This window comes from Mauremys reevesii, linkage group 16, assembly GCF_016161935.1.
Source record: "Mauremys reevesii isolate NIE-2019 linkage group 16, ASM1616193v1, whole genome shotgun sequence".
Taxonomy (NCBI): domain Eukaryota; kingdom Metazoa; phylum Chordata; order Testudines; family Geoemydidae; genus Mauremys; species Mauremys reevesii.
Window position 1 is genome coordinate 20,486,500 of NC_052638.1, and position 16,122 is coordinate 20,502,621.

Sequence of the window (16,122 nt, forward strand, 5' to 3'; positions counted from 1 at the left end):
CACTATACGAATTGTTCCAGCATCCCTGCCTGCCTCCCATCTTTGTTTGGTTTCTCTTGGGTTAATGGCATGAAAATATAGAAATGGAGGGGAAGAGTGTTTTTGTTGTTTTTGTTCAAAAAATTATTTCTTAATAGGATGATTTGAGCTGTGTGGTGCGTAGTCCAATTTTAACCCCCATTCATGGGAGTTAACGAAGAATAGACTATATTATGGACTGTCTTTTAAAATAGCTGTCATCAGGATTGCAACAGTTATTAATTCATAACTTGAAAATATGTCCTGTTTGTGAACTCATAACTGCATATAGTGGAATGGTTTATTTGAAAAAAGACCTGTTATTAAAAAATGGCATACACAGATACTTATTCAAAAAGCTTCAAAGAGAAGAGATTAAATTAGCTATTTACAGTATACATTAATTCTTAGTAGCTTTAATTTCTTGGAATTTTGGTAAACACACTCCATCCATATTAACTTAGTTGACTTTAGGGGAAAAAAGAGAGAAACTGTTTGGCTTATGCCACTGTACAGTAGCATATTCTCATATTAGAGGGGGGAATCCCAAGAAGTTAAATCATGAGATTACCAAAGGCACCTGATTTTGATTTGTGCTTAAAAATGGCAAAACTATTTCATTACCTATGTAAAAGAGCTCTATAATTATGTTAAAATTTTGTCAGTCTATTATGATAAAAACAAACCTTAGGCCAAGAACTTCAGGTTCAGAATAATTCACTATGCGTAGCCTTTGAATCTGGCTTTTCTACACTAAAAACACAACAGTGTTTTGTAAATAGATTGACACAATCATCTGACCCATTTACAACAAAATGAAAGTTCAGCCTCTCAACAGTCCATGAGCCATGTGAGTGCATTGGCAGTCATCCCATTTTGGCTAAATAGGGCATAGTTCATGGAAAACAGGCACATGCAATGCATCACCAGCAGTAATGGGATAATGTTGTCAAAGATGCCCTGCTGCACTGAGAGCTGGTGGGAAGGAGGACTGGTTAATCAGTTACACTTAAGAGGTCGTGTATGCACTATGCAAAAGTGTACCAAACAGGTTATGTGAAGACTGATATAGTGCCAGTGTGACTGGAGGCCAGCTAGGGTCACTCAGTTAGGGTGAACTGCAAAGAATGGGGCAGCCAAACCCCAAAAAGCTGACAGATATTCCAATACTTAGATTTACCAAGCCAGCATAAAACAGCTTCTTTATTACTTTACTGGTTACTGAGAAGTCCAAACAACACAGTTCCCTTAAGGTGATCCAGCCTCAGGCCTACATCCAGGTACTCATGTCAAATATGATGAAAATTTCTGTCAATCAAGTTTCATCATATAAAGAAAAAGTTCTACCAATCCCAAAGGATTAGACACATTACCTCCCACATTATTGAATATTTCAGATCTTACCCAAATACATGCTACAGCCAATTCTTATTAACTAAACTAAAATTTATTAAAAGAGAGAATATGGTTAAAAGATCAATATACATACAGACATGAGTTCAGTCTATTAAGGTTCAGTTCATAGGTCATAATCCAATGTCCAAATATCATATTCAGGACGTACCAGCGTAACTGGGACCTCGGTCTTGCGACTCAAACTTCCCCTGATGAAGCCTAAGCAGATCTGAGATGACAGAATCAGGACCGAAGGGTCTTTGTATATGGTGTCCTAGTATCTGGTTCCAAAAAGCAAAAAAAGTATGTGTGAAGCCAGTGCAGAGTGAAGAGGAAAGGAAGGAAGGAAAAAAGAGATGTGGACTGTGGATGGCTGCAGAGCAGCAGGCAGCAGCAGCACAGCGGTAACATGAAACAGCTGCATACTACTGTCTGACTGTGGAAGTTTCAGCAAGCCAAGCCGTCCTAAAGAGTTCAAGGACAGAAAGGAACAAACAGAACAGAACAGAACAACAGACAGACAGATGGGCACTTTGCTTTGAGGAAGACCAGCACCACCCCAATCCACCACCACAGACACCCCAGCCAACCCAGCCACCCCCATCAATCACGATGCGATAAACCAAGCAGAGCCGAGATCATCAAAGCCATCACCATGATGAAGAAGCTGACTGGCGGCACACCCCAGGCGAGCCCCCAAGGCATACCTGGATACTTCAGTGGAAATGCTGTACCCCCTCTTTGAGAAGATATGGGAAGAAGAAGTGATTCCGGCTGACTGGAAAGAGGGATATCTCATCAAAATCCCCAAGAAAGGAGACCTCAGCAACTGTGCCAACTATAGAGGAATCACACTCCTGTCGGTGCCAGGGAAGGTCTTCAACCGAGTCCTCTTAGAGAGAATGAAGGATGCCGTCGATCCACAGCTACGAGATGAACAGGCAGGTTTCCGGCAGAACAGATCATGCACGGACCAGATAGCAACGCTCCGCATCATAGTCGAGCAGTCTATGGAGTGGAACTCCTCGTTGTACATCAACTTTGTTGACTATGAGAAAGCGTTCAATAGCGTGGATCGAGAGACCCTCTGGAAGCTCCTTCGGCACTATGGCATCCCAGCAAAGGTGGCCAACCTGATCAAGAACTCATACGACAGCATACACTGTAGAGTGATCCATGGAGGGCAGCTCACAAACAGCTTCCAGGTGCGAACCGGAGTCAGACAAGGATGCTTGTTGTCACCACTTCTCTCTCTTCTCGTCATTGATTGGATTATGAAGACATCCACTTACGAGCGTAGGAACGGAATCCAGTGGACGTTGTGGACCCAGCTTGATGACCTGGACTTTGCCGACGACCTTGCACTCCTTTCACACAGTAAACAGCAGATGCAAGAGAAGACCAATGTAGTGGCAGCCATGTCATCACAGGTTGGCCTCAACATCCACAAGGACAAGACCAAGATCCTTAGGATCAATTCCATCAGCAACGACCCAGTCACACTGAATGGACGCCCCCTGGAAGAAGTACAGTCCTTCACCTACCTAGGTAGCATCATCGACCAGCAGGGTGGCACAGACGCAGACATCAAAGTAAGGATTGGTAAGGCAAGAGCAGCCTTCTTACAGCTCAAGAACATCTGGAGCTCCAGAGAGCTGTCTTTGGCAATAAAGATTCGACTGTTCAACTCCAACGTGAAATCAGTCCTACTGTATGGAGCTGAAACCTGGAGGACAACCAAAACAACCACCAGGAAGATCCAGACCTTCATTAATAGCTGCCTCAGAAGGATTCTCCAGATCCGCTGGCCAGACACCATCAGTAACATCCACCTCTTGGAGAGGACCCGTCAACTCCCAGCAGAGGAAGAAATTAGAAGGAGAAGGTGGGGCTGGATAGGACATACACTACGCAAGCAGCCAACCAACATCACCAGACAGGCACTGCGGTGGAACCCCCAAGGCAAGCGGAAAAGAGGCCGCCCAAGAAATACCTGGCGACGCGACCTTCAGGTTGATAGCAAAAAAATGGGCTATACCTGGAACCAGCTAGAGCGAATGGCCCAGGATAGAAGACTCTGGAGATCTGTGGTTGGCGGCCCATACCCCGGTTGGGGTGACGGGCATGAATGATGATGAATGAATGAGTATCTGGTTAAACAATAGGCTTTTGATATAACCTTTTGCTTTCTAAACACCACCAATAATTAGTAACACAAATTAACATAGGGCAATTTATCCATTAGGCAGTCTATTACAAACTTCAAAGAGACATATAGACAATGACCCAAGATTCATCCAAATGTTAATATTCCCTTTTGATCTCTGAATCAATAGTTATTGTGACAGACAGGAACTCTCTGTTTACTGGTAGCATCTAAGATGCACACAATTAGTATTACTTCTAAAAATATAGGTTTGCATTTCAAAGTACTAGCCTAATTAGGGCCATTCATGCGAAATATCATTTGCATACCTTTCTAACATGACTTTAAAGATGGGTTTTGGGTCATTCAGCCTGCAAGCTGTTTAACCCTTTCTAGCCATGCGTCACAGCCACTCAAGGTCTCTTCTAAAGAAGAAACTCTTGTTAGCTGCCATTGTTACTCACCAGGTATTCTACATGTGGTATGGAGACACACGGAATGTTTAGAGCAAGGGTTCTCAAACTGGGGGTCGGGACCCCTCAGGGGGTCACGAGGTCATTACATGGGGGATCGTGAGCTGTCAACCTCCACCCCAAATCCTGCTTGCCTCCAGCATTTATAATGGTGTTAAATATATTAAACAGTGTGTTTAACTTATTGGGGGGGGGGTCGCACTCAGAGGCTTGTGATGTGAAAGGGGTCGTCAGTAAAAAAAAGTTTGAGCTCTACTGGTTTAGAGCCAACCATGACAATTACTGTTTGCAACTGTGCTTAAACATTTTATTGTGGAGAACATTTTGTGTGTTTTGAATGTTAAAATTGCTCTTACTTTTGAGAATCCCTAAGTCTTTCATTGACTTTTCAGTGGGAGTTCGATTGGGCCCCATATGTATGGCCCTATCAAATTCACAGTCCATTTTGGTCAATTTAATGGTCACCGATTTCTAAAAATTGTAAATTTCATTATTTCAGATCTTTAGATCTGAAATTTCACGGTGTTGTAGGGTCCTGACCCAAAAAAGAGTTGTGGAGAGACTGCAATGTTATTGTAGGGGGGTTGCAATATAGCTATCCTTAACTTCTGCACTGTTGCTGGTGGCAACGCTGCTGCCAGCAGAGCTGGGCAGCCAGAGAGCGGCGGCTGCTGAGCCCAGCTCTGAAGGTAGAGCCTCTGCCAGCAGCAGCACAGAAGTAAGTATGGCAATACTATGACCTCCCTAAAATAACCTTGCAACCCCCACCCCTCCACACACACCCTCTTTTGGGTTAGGACACCCAGTTTGTGAAATGCTGGTCTCCCATGTGAAATCTGTGTAGTGTAGGGTGAAAGCACACAAATGACTAGATTTCATGAGGGAAGACCAGATTTCACTGTCCGTGACTCGTTTTTCATGGCCATGAATTTCATGGCCCTACCCATATGCAATGCAACTGCCAGGTTCAGCAGAAGTGAAGAAAAACTGGTTTGTTTGTTTGTTTTTTGTTTGTTTAAACTAATCACTGGATTATTCCCATGGCTATAATAAGTGATTATCCTTGCTTTTGTGGCTAGGTTCTTAATATTTTAATATATTTATCAAATCCTGTTCAGTGACTACATATAAATTCATGATTTTCCACAGACAAAAAGTTAAACATTGCCAAGCTGAAATTCTGTTTTCTAAGTTATAGTAAGTAAATTTAAAAAAAGAGAAAAAAAAGTCCTTGTGACATATCATATTTTTATGCATCAGTCTTGATTATTTCAATTTAAAATGCATATGGATTAATACCGCTTTAAAATTCAAATAAGGCAAATTATCATTTTAAGGCCTTCCATTTATATGCACTGAGTAAAATTGTCATTCTGGTATCGTTATACTAACATAATAAATGAAGTCACTAGAATGGCGTAGGAGCTAGACTGCATCTTAGTTTAACTGGGATTGTCATCTTTGCTGGTATTTTTAAATAAATATTTTTAAAGCTCTAATCGTAAAGAACCATTGATTATTAAAAGTTAACCATAAACTATCTTTTAGTGAATCACATTTTCAGAAGGTCGTCCATTCATAAGTCTTAAATGCTTGATAGACATTTTTAAGGGTCTAGAAAGATAGAGTAAAATGTTGTAGCTTTCAGGGTTTTTTTTAAAAAGGGATTCTTTAATAGAAAAGGACACTTATCCTTAATGTGGCTTTTAAATTTTCATATAACACATTCCATCTGCTTCTTCAGGATGATATCAGGGAAAGGCATTAATTTAACAATTTGAGGGTTCTTACTATTTACAAAGGAACAACTCTATTCTACCCTGAATAGTGACAACATTTGAGCACAGCTCCTTTACATAAGTAGTGAAATAGTTTTGCCATTTTAAATTTAAAATAGTAAATGGAAGAAGGAAAAAATAACAAAATGGGCCATCAGATTACTAAAAGGTGATTGTGTTTAAAAAGGTTGTCATCATTCTTTCCAAAATCCTTTCCCCACTTTCCTTCCCTCCTCCCATTTTCCTTCTCTGGAAATCTTCCCAAAATACCTCCAATCAAAAGTATAGATTCTTCTGTAAGCAGTAATGTTCTGATGAAATTTTTTTTGACTAATCACTGGAGAGCTAAGTTTGATGCCAGAGAAGCTAGAAAAACACTATGATGTTTAGCAAATGATAAAGATTCTGTGTGATGTTTTCTCCAGTTTTCAGACTTATTTAGCTCTTTTCCCTAAGTAATCTCTTGTAATAGCTAGCTCTCTTTAACTGGTCACTTGTATGCACGTGGTTTTCTAGCACTTCTATGTGTACATTTTTTTTTATTTTTATGTTTTTGTTTAGGTATGTGTATACATGCACAGGCATTAGTATACCAAAAGTATGTATTTTCACACAGTTGTTCTTGTACAAGTAGAGGCCCAGGGCTGAAAACAAACTCTCTCTTTTTTTTTTTTTTACATTGTTTTGATCCATTTGTTTATGCATTCGAAAACCACTGGACGACTAAATAAACTAATTTACATCTATTATATGTAGGATTAAAAGCACGTGTATAATCAAATATTAAATCTTGTAATTGTATTATGTTTGTCTTTTCAGATCTGTTCCTTACTACATTATCAAATTCCCAAGAAATTCAGTTTGAAACATGGGTAAATAAGGTAAGGAATAAAATACAGCAAACATCTTATGCTAAAATGTATAGCTTTAAGAAATATAAAACGAGGTCACCTGATACTGATTTCAAGAATAAACAGAGCTGATGTTAAGAGATTGTAGCTGCACTGTTATATTCAAAATGCTGAATATTGCTGGAGGAGATGATTCACTCAGCCTCAGTTCCTCTGCAGGATTTTAGCATGACTGCCAATTAAACCAATCAGTCTGCCCTAATGCACATGTTAACAGGGCTCCTGTGGTTGTGTCAGCTGTTGTAAGAGGTTACTGTCATTTAATTTGTCAGCATGATGGTTTATGAAGAAAAAGATTTTCAAAGGAGTAATTTTTCCTTGTTGCCTCCAGTCTTAGATATTTTTAGTTTGATTTAAATGTGGCTAAAAAGATTTCAGGGCTTTTGTGAGTGAGAGATTTAGATGACACACTTTTTCCTATGGAACGTGCCTCTAATTATAGATAGGAAACTCCCAAGTAGATATCACAGCACAACTCTGAGTATTGTGAAAAAAGGAAAAACAAACAAAAGACATTAATCTTTTTCAGCAGGAAGTCCATTTTTGATTATCTGCTTTCAAGAAGTTTCTATATTATTAAAAGCCATGATTCAATCCAAATTGGCATGTAACAATTAATAAAAAGCCATTAGGTAGTATGAGATAAAAATGAAAGGTTTGAATAGGCGGTCTTTAAGTAAAATATGATTGGATAATGTCATTACCATTGCTTTGTGCACAAAATGGCATGGAGATCTTGTGGAAATATTACTCACTTCAGGCATTTTCCTGGGCCTGGAGGGAGTGGAACATGGAGGAAAAAATCAATTGGGAATCAATTTGGTAAAGATAGACACTTCTAGAATGATGTAACAATATCTAAACATAGAAATAATGGAGTGTGAGGTTTTGGGGTGTGGACAGCAGGGTTAAGGATATGATGATGCTACAGTACAGCTTTGAGGCATGGAGGTGTCTTAAGTGGTTTTGGTAGCTTTAAATTGTATGCCTTTCATTCATGTTTAAATAATAAAATAGCTGCAGTACAGTGCTCTCCAGCCTTGACTCAGGCCCTGACCCTACAATCAAGACTTGGAATAGTGCCACCATAGACCTCTTATGCCAGGAAGGCCCCTTGTACAGAGTACTCTCAGGGGGCTGTTTCTAGCTCCTTTACTCTGTCAGAATATCATTAAAGGGTATTAGTATAAATGAGAATCTAGATTCAGGATTATTATTGAGTTAAGACTAAAATCTTATCTTCCCATACAGCAACATGTGCTGCAGCCATGCTATCAAATCAAGCAGAGGTCACCTTTTATAGTTTATACTGTAAATTAAGGCTGTAATAGAAGCTGAGTAAGAAATCTATTAAAATCTTAAGTACAACATATATTACACTGAACTTCCTTACAATGCCGTTTTTATAGATGCCTTGCTTAACACGTGCATTAGTGTGGGTGGGGAGATTTATTCACTATCACTTAAAGTTATTGTGTAGTAAATTTTTAACACAGCTTAGCATAAAAATTATGAGAATAAAGACACGCACCTTTTTCATCTAACCATAATTACCTTTACTTTATGTTGAAGAACGGTAAAATGGAGAGACTTGCAATGGTCAATCAAGACGGTATATTTAACATTACTTAATAGTACTTGCAATTAGTTTTTCCTAAAATATCAATAATATAAAGAACAGTATGTGCCCCTTTAAGTCTTTAATGAAAAGTATAAAAGTATGGTTTTATGCACTTCAAGTATATTTGAATGCAGCTTTTGGTATAGAAAGCATGTATTCTGTGTACACTGTTTGCTGATGAGTGAACCTCCTTATCTGCAGAAAAGACACAGGTGACACATGAAAGGGCACACGAGATCACATACTCCCTCAGGTTTATACATTCCATTTAGCAACAGCTTTGAGAGGTTTTTAAATTGTGGGGCCACCCTCTGAGGGGAGTACGCATGAACAGTTGGAGGTGGGAGTGGTGATACCAGGTGGCTCAGGGCAGCCCAGCAGGGCTTGGGAAGGAAATGCCACCTCCACTTCTGACTCACTTCAGCAAGCCACTCAGCCTGTCTGGGTTGGAGAAGGGAGTGCAATCAAAAATTGTTACTCAAAGCAGGGGCTCAGCTCAAAAAGTTTTGAAATTGGCCACTGTGCCCCCCCCACCCAAACGAACGTTTCTCCATGCCCCACAATTTGAAAACCTCTATACTAAATAAAATCTGTTGTCCGCCATTACAGGATTTTTCCTCGCGTACCCCCTGATAAGAGCTTGCATACCCCAGGGGTACGCATACCCCAGTTTGAAAACCACTTTGATAAAATATTGATGCCAGAGCTGTATCAGGGATATTGTTTCCCACCACCACTGCAAATTCCAATCACTATAGTATTAGGAAAATGTCCTGAAATTAAACACAGGTACTGTGACATTTTGGAGAACACCCAGACTGATAAAGAGTTCTGTTACTACCTGCCCTATAACTTCAAGGTCTTTGGTGCTGTGCAGCTGTGATTCAAATCCCTGACACAGCCTAGTTACTGTTTTCAAGGTGACACCAATAACCCTTCCAGTCCCGAGTCTCTCCAAATCAGTCTTCCTGAGTTCTCAAGCTATTCCTCTCTGGTGCGGCACCCCCCAAAGGTGTGAAACCAGTCCCACTGTTATCAGTTTGCTTTGGCACACACACTCCACACAGTTTACACATCAGATCTGCTTGGGATAAAAACAAACAAAAAGTTTATTTAATAGAAAAACCACAGATTTAAAGATGAAAGTGTAAGGGAAAGGAAATATAAACAGAAAATAAGCAGAGACCCAACTTCAGGCTTTACACTTCCATGTATTAATTAGAAAAGGGATTTTATCTTCTAAGTTACCTGTTTTCTGGCTGGACAATTGATGGGTGCTTGAAGTTGGCTTGGAAGGTGTCCCTCCTTGACTGACTACTCCCCACCCTTCCTTGCTATGAATGTTGAGCACAGTTTTCTGTATACACAAATACATAAATTCATAACCATGGTCTGTATACATCTCTCATAATGACTATCAAGTTCAGAACATTACAAGCTTTCAGAAAATATTTTACTAAATAGATTTGTGTAGTACAATGACCTTGTATACTATCAGTTGATTTTAACTGTATATTTTGGGGGGGGTTAGCCTTCTGTTCCCCTTCCAGGGTGTCTGGACTTTTTTGTGCCTTCAACCAGTAAATATTTGCCATTGTGGGTGGAAAAACAAATGTCAGCTATAGAAATCTGGCAGACAAGAATAAAAGAATTAAGAAAAATACAATGATTCACTGCATGTATTAAATTAGCTGTACTATTTCAGGAAAGATGGATGAAGTACAATTAATTAAGGCCTTGTCTACATTGCCACTTTACAGCGCTGAAACTTTCTCACTCAAGGGTGTGAAAAAACACCGCCCTGAGCAATGCAAGTTTCAGTGCTATAAAGTGGCAGTGTAGACAGTGCACCAGTTCCGAGCGCTGGTAGCTACGCCTCTCATGGGGGCGGGGCTTTTTACAGCGCTGGGAGAGCTTGCTGCCGTGACTACATAGCCATGTTAAAGTGCTGTTGCGGCAGTGCTTTAATGTTGGTAGTGAAGACATACCCTAATTAAAAAAGTAAAATAAAAAAATCACTTTAACTTATAATATGTAGATTTACTGTAGCCTATAACTTGTGGAGACATGTCTGCTGTATTCCTTTATTTTATGTCTGATACCTGTTTTAATATTTTGATAGTGATTTTTTTCCAACAAACCTGGTCATCGTTAATAAAAATCTTAAATTCAAAGTATATCAAAACAGATAGGTTAGTGCAAAGTGCTTTCCAAATTAGTGAGCTAAGCTGTACAACAATACTGTAAGGTAGATATTAGCTCTGTTTTATAAGGGGGACAAATAGAAGCAGAGATCAGTTATAATTTGACCATGATGTCAGAGTAGTGGGATAATGTGCTCTACAGGAGTGTGGTTTTTAAAGCACAGTAATGTGTTGCACATTAATTGGTCTGTGTAGAGTCTGGTGGTGTGGTTTATCGTAGTGCTGCTTGAAACAGCACTATGTTAAAGTACACTAAGGAAGCTTAGTATGGACCAGTAGGCTCTACACTCGCCAATTAATGTGCAACAGATTATTGCACTTTAGAAATCACATCCCCAAAGAGTGAACTACCCCACTGTATAGACAAGCCATTTTGAGAGCTATAATTCCACATCAGTGTTCTGGTGACGGTACAAACCATTTGAGCTTTGCCCTCATGTTTTATGGTGTCACCAGACTTCTGAGGTGGATTTATATACTCATAATTCAGTTTGCTAGCTCTACATACAGAGCTATGTAACATATTTAATATTTTTTTATAAGCAAACTTCCATGCTTTGATGGAATTGTCCAGTCCAGTAAAAGATTGGTTCTGACTTATTTGCATTGTGGACCAGTTCTGTTTTAGTTATGGATTTTAGAATGCTACAGACTACAAAGTTTTAGATAAGAAAAATTTTATTTACAAGTTACCTACAGAAAAAGGAACCACCTTCCCCTCCCCTACCTGAAAACCAGCATCCACTGTTGAATGGCTTGTGGAATAAAATCCATAATATCTTCTTTTAAATACTACAGTCTTTAGTTGGAATAAACAATTGCATGGCATTGATATGGTTCAAAAGTGAGAATATTTTACATGTAATTAAAACTCCAGTAAATAAATATTTGTAGTTAAATTATTATCACATATATTGATTGGCTTCTGTTCTAGATGTTGAGAAGAATTGGGGATAATGATTTATAATTATAAGAAAAATATAAATAATTTAAAATATGTTTTCATTAGTGCAGTCCATGCATATGTATGTAGACATTTCTTTCTAAACTTTACTGGATAAAATATAACTTTTGGCCTACTGAAAACCTAGATTCCATAACTCAAATTTGTATCTTTGAGCAGAATTAGAGTAATCCAGAAACATAAATTTTACTGTTTCAGGAACTAAGTATTTTCTTCCTTTTAATCTGAAATACATTTCTGTCTCTGTCATCAAGGGATCAAAGGTGACATGAGAATTCAGTGTTTGGAAGCCCTTATTTCATGTTCTCAGTGCAAATGGCTGCAATCAAACTACCACATAAATAAAAACCACATGCAGCATTTATAGAGGACTCAAATGTAAAATCTAAATTTACTCAAGTCAGTCAAGAAGAACAATTTGGATATTGGATCCTTCAGAGACTTTAGGACATAATACATGTTTCTGAATAAAGATAATAATTATTCAGAATTGAAACTTTCTCTTCCTTTGATCTACCACAAAATGCTTTAGAGGTATTGGCCTCTATCCTTCTTTTCTGATCACTTGACATAGGGCCTAGTCCTCTTTACTGCAATGAGATAACTAGCATCTGTAAGGATTACAGAGTCAGCTCTGCTGTCAAATAATTCTACTGGAGCTGTTCATGGGTAACAATATGAGCTGAACAGTTCTGGGGAAATCACTCTGTTTTTGCATCCATATTGATTAATTTGTCCTCTGAGCCATTATCAGTTACAGATTGTACTCCAAAAAAAAATTAGCTATAATCAGATGTCAAGGGAAAACTATCCCAAAGAAACCTCATCTAGGGAGCTAAGTCTCTAAATCTAAACAGCATATGAGTAAGAAAAATATGGACAATCTTCAAAATACAAATAATCTGAAAAGTAACAATAGAGATCTGACTCAGTTTTAATCCCTCCTGTAAAACTAGTTCTATGGATATATCTTTCAAACAGATAACCTGTTATTAAAAGGGAGATTAGTCAGATAAATTGTCTGAGTGTAATAAAAATCAACCTAAAATAGTAAGTGGTAGGGCTTTTTATATGCTTCTTAAAATACCATAAAAATATTTTAAATCTCACAGAAGTCCACATGCCATCAATCAGGGGCAGAGGAATTGATGCCTTTAGATGGGTCGGCCAGTCAGCAGCAGCTTGTGTGTAGGGAATGGGTCCAGGAGGTACCAAGGACCTGACATCAGCTCCAGGGGAAAGAGTGGAAGTGTGTTGTTGGGTGACAACAAGAGATTTGAGGGGCTGATTGGACGAGGTTGGAGGGAGGCAGAAGAGGACAAAAAACTTTGGAGTATGTCTTAAGATAGCTCTCCAACAGATGTTTGGATGAAGTGGTTGAATCACAGGAGATGTATGTACATTACCATATTAATTTGATTAGGGGAAGAACCAGTGCCAGCCACCACAATGGAGGGGTACACTAGTGAAGAAAATGTATGATAGTGGCTAGTACTTATACCACTATAGTGTTATTTTTCAATATGAAATCATAAGATTCATTTATTTACATATTCTGAGGTCTCATTTCAGTTTTGTTAGTTTCCATCATAAATTTATATAAATATTTTTAGAGTTTACAGTTTGACATAAATGAGTTCTGCACTGAAACTGCATATATAGCAACAGGGCCAGCGCTACCATTTTTGCCGTCCCAAGCAAAAAAAAAAAAAGGCCTCCCAGACTGTGCCGCCCCAAGAATGGACGGAATGCCACCCCTTAGCATGTGCCGCCCCAGGCACGTGCTTTCTCCACTGGTGTAACAGGTGCTTTTGTTGTTGTATAACACTGAAGAAATTGTAACATGAGAGTAATGTATAAAGTGTGGGTTAAGTATGAAACACTCCCTGGAGTTTTTTAGCAGTAACCTTTTTTTTATTTATTTATTAATAGAACAAAAATACACAGGAGGATAAAACGCAAAACCGGTCCAAATAAGTGATGGTCCAATTTGAATATAAATTATAACTGAGAAAACTCTGAATCAATAGGAGGAACTCATAATTTTATTATTCCTAAAATTCCAAAATATATATGGCAGATTTGATGAAATGTTAAACATTTCATGATGTTTTTGCAGTTGTTTTCTGAGATGTCACACCTGTTACATTTTGACTCAAGATATTAATTAATATATTGCATTTTACAGGTTTCAAGTACTCAAGTGAGCATGACTCCCAGTAAAGTGATTGGAGCACTGGGCCTCAGATCTTTTTTTATTTAATTAAAAATGTACCATTTTTTGTTCAACAGCTGGGGCCTGACCCTGCACTACACCTAGTGTCCTCCACTCCTGTTATTTCAGCGGGGCTGGAAAGAGGCTCTGCACTTGGCAGGATCAGGTTTTAATTCATAATATTGCATGTTGTTGAAACAAGCCCTGCTCAGCACTAGTATAATCAGAATAATCTGAAAGGTAATTTCTATATTAATAGAGTAATTTAATAAATTGTAAGTCTTACTTCATTACATTGCTTTAAATATTTAGACACCTTTATCCTATGATTATGCCAATGAAGTAACTAAATCTTTTCCTACAAACATATTCAAATGTGCATACTCCTACTCATTCATGGAGTCTTGTCGACTTCCGTGAGATTCCGTGCAGGACTAAGGGTCTGCACATCAGATTTGTTTGGCAGCTCAGGCTCCACTATTCCAAACAGTGCAAGTTTTCCCAATTAAAAGACAGTTTTTCACCTATTAATCCTTTTTTTAAAAGCTATTTTTAGTCTTTAGTTTACACTTCAAATTTTCATTGGTTTGTTTACAGTTCATTAGTGTAATTTTGTATGGTGTATGTTTATTGTATTTGATAGGATGGGAATTTCTCCAATGCCACAGACATAAAGCAAAAACCTGAAGACACGAAGGTTGTTGGACAATCAGTGTTTGCAGATTTTGGTGAGATTCCTCTTTTTTTCCCCCTCCCTAAGCTATCTGACACTTGCATATTTATTTTTATTATTAATTAGTTATATTTTTCTAGATTATATTTTTTTAATCATGTTAAGCTTTTGCCGAGCAGATTGCGGTGGTTCCTTTGCAGGCATCATAGTCATGTAAATACATACTACATCAGTGGTTCCAAAATTTTAATAACCTGCGACCCCTTTCACTAAAATGTCATCAGTTTTTTATCAGATATTCAGGTAATGCACATATTAAAAAGGATAAACACACAATTTATTCTCTGGAACTAGATGATTTCTTTAGATAGTGCTTTGTCCCACAGCAGTAACTAGTAGTTTTATGGGTCTGATTCTGCAAACACTACTGCACATTAGTGGATCTACTTGTGATGGTTAGCTTTACCCTCATTAATAAGTATTCGCAGGATTGAGCCCTTATTTAGATGTTGTGACATGGTTGCTCTGATGTGTGGTACAGCAATTTTTGCCTTAAATATAGTGATGCTCTTGAGGGAGTAAGAAGAGAGCCAATATTAGAGGCAGATGATTCGTCTTGTTTTATGCTGATACTTAAAAAACCCTCAAGATTTTTAGCACAGTTTAGTTTGACCTTTAAAGATCACCTCTCCTGGGTGACTGAATTTTGCTGGTCTGTGGTATGGCTGCTAAACACAGGATTCATGTGTAGTATAACAGAGTAAAGTAGAAGTTCAATGATATTTAGAGGTTATGCTAAGAAATTTTATTTAATGTATTGTGCAAAAGTCATTTAAAAATTAAAGTTTTAATTAAAATTTAGGCCATCTACAAACATTTGCCTATTGTGTGCTGTTTGAAAGAAAGAACAGAACCTCAAAATATTCCAAAATGTTTTTTATCCATGTTTTCACGGTTTTGTATTGCCCTGATGGACATGGCTGTTAATCATTCCAAAAAGCAGATGGTTTTGATTGATGCCCTGTATATTAATATGCACAAAGTATATGTCAGCTTTCTTTTGAAAGATGTAAATCCTAAGGAGCAATCTGCAATAGGATTTCTCCTTGCCATGTGTTGTAGCAAACAGAAGTGACTTAATATGGCCAAAGGATGTATCATAATTTTAGAAACTTTGTCGTATTTGATAGACATTTAAATTAACTTAGATCCCAGGATATCTGGGATCTTGAACATTCTTAAATTATTCTGATTTTGTGAGCATATTTTATAGGAAATGTAATAAATATGTTTATCTAACTTGTTGAGTGAAGAATCAAAATTTAGATGTTAGATATTAAACCGCAGTGTAAATGCAGAATTTTGTTCTAATTACTATCAAAAAGCTTTGTAGATTTTCATATTCCCTTTGTTGTAGAGACAAACTGAAAAGGTACTTTTCACATGCTGTAGTCCCAGAGAAGGCTCGGGATAGCTTCAGCTTCTGATAATTTGAACATGATTATGAAACAACACAACATGTTGTATTGTTTTAGGCTCTTTTGATATAGCTAGGTTGAGAGGATAAAAAGTGAAAAGTTTCTTGCTTGGTTTTATAAAAGAAATAAAATAGTTTAAATCCTTTTTGATTTGAGAGAGACAGCTAAAGGTTCCTTGGACATTTTTTTTCTCTGAAAAGATTATACCAGTGAAGTTGCAATGTACAGAGTCTAAAAGCAAACTGA

The 16,122-nt window shown here is 37.9% G+C and overlaps 1 protein-coding gene across 1 annotated transcript in view; it reads left to right on the plus strand.

The window, feature by feature from the left end:
• ITFG1 (integrin alpha FG-GAP repeat containing 1) overlaps positions 1-16,122 on the plus strand; it is a 198,166-nt gene that overhangs the window by 49,582 nt on the left and 132,462 nt on the right. The window contains exons 7-8 of the mRNA XM_039503755.1: positions 6,630-6,691; positions 14,369-14,453. Coding sequence (XP_039359689.1) covers positions 6,630-6,691; positions 14,369-14,453 — 147 coding nt within the window. The remainder of the gene's footprint in view (positions 1-6,629; positions 6,692-14,368; positions 14,454-16,122) is intronic.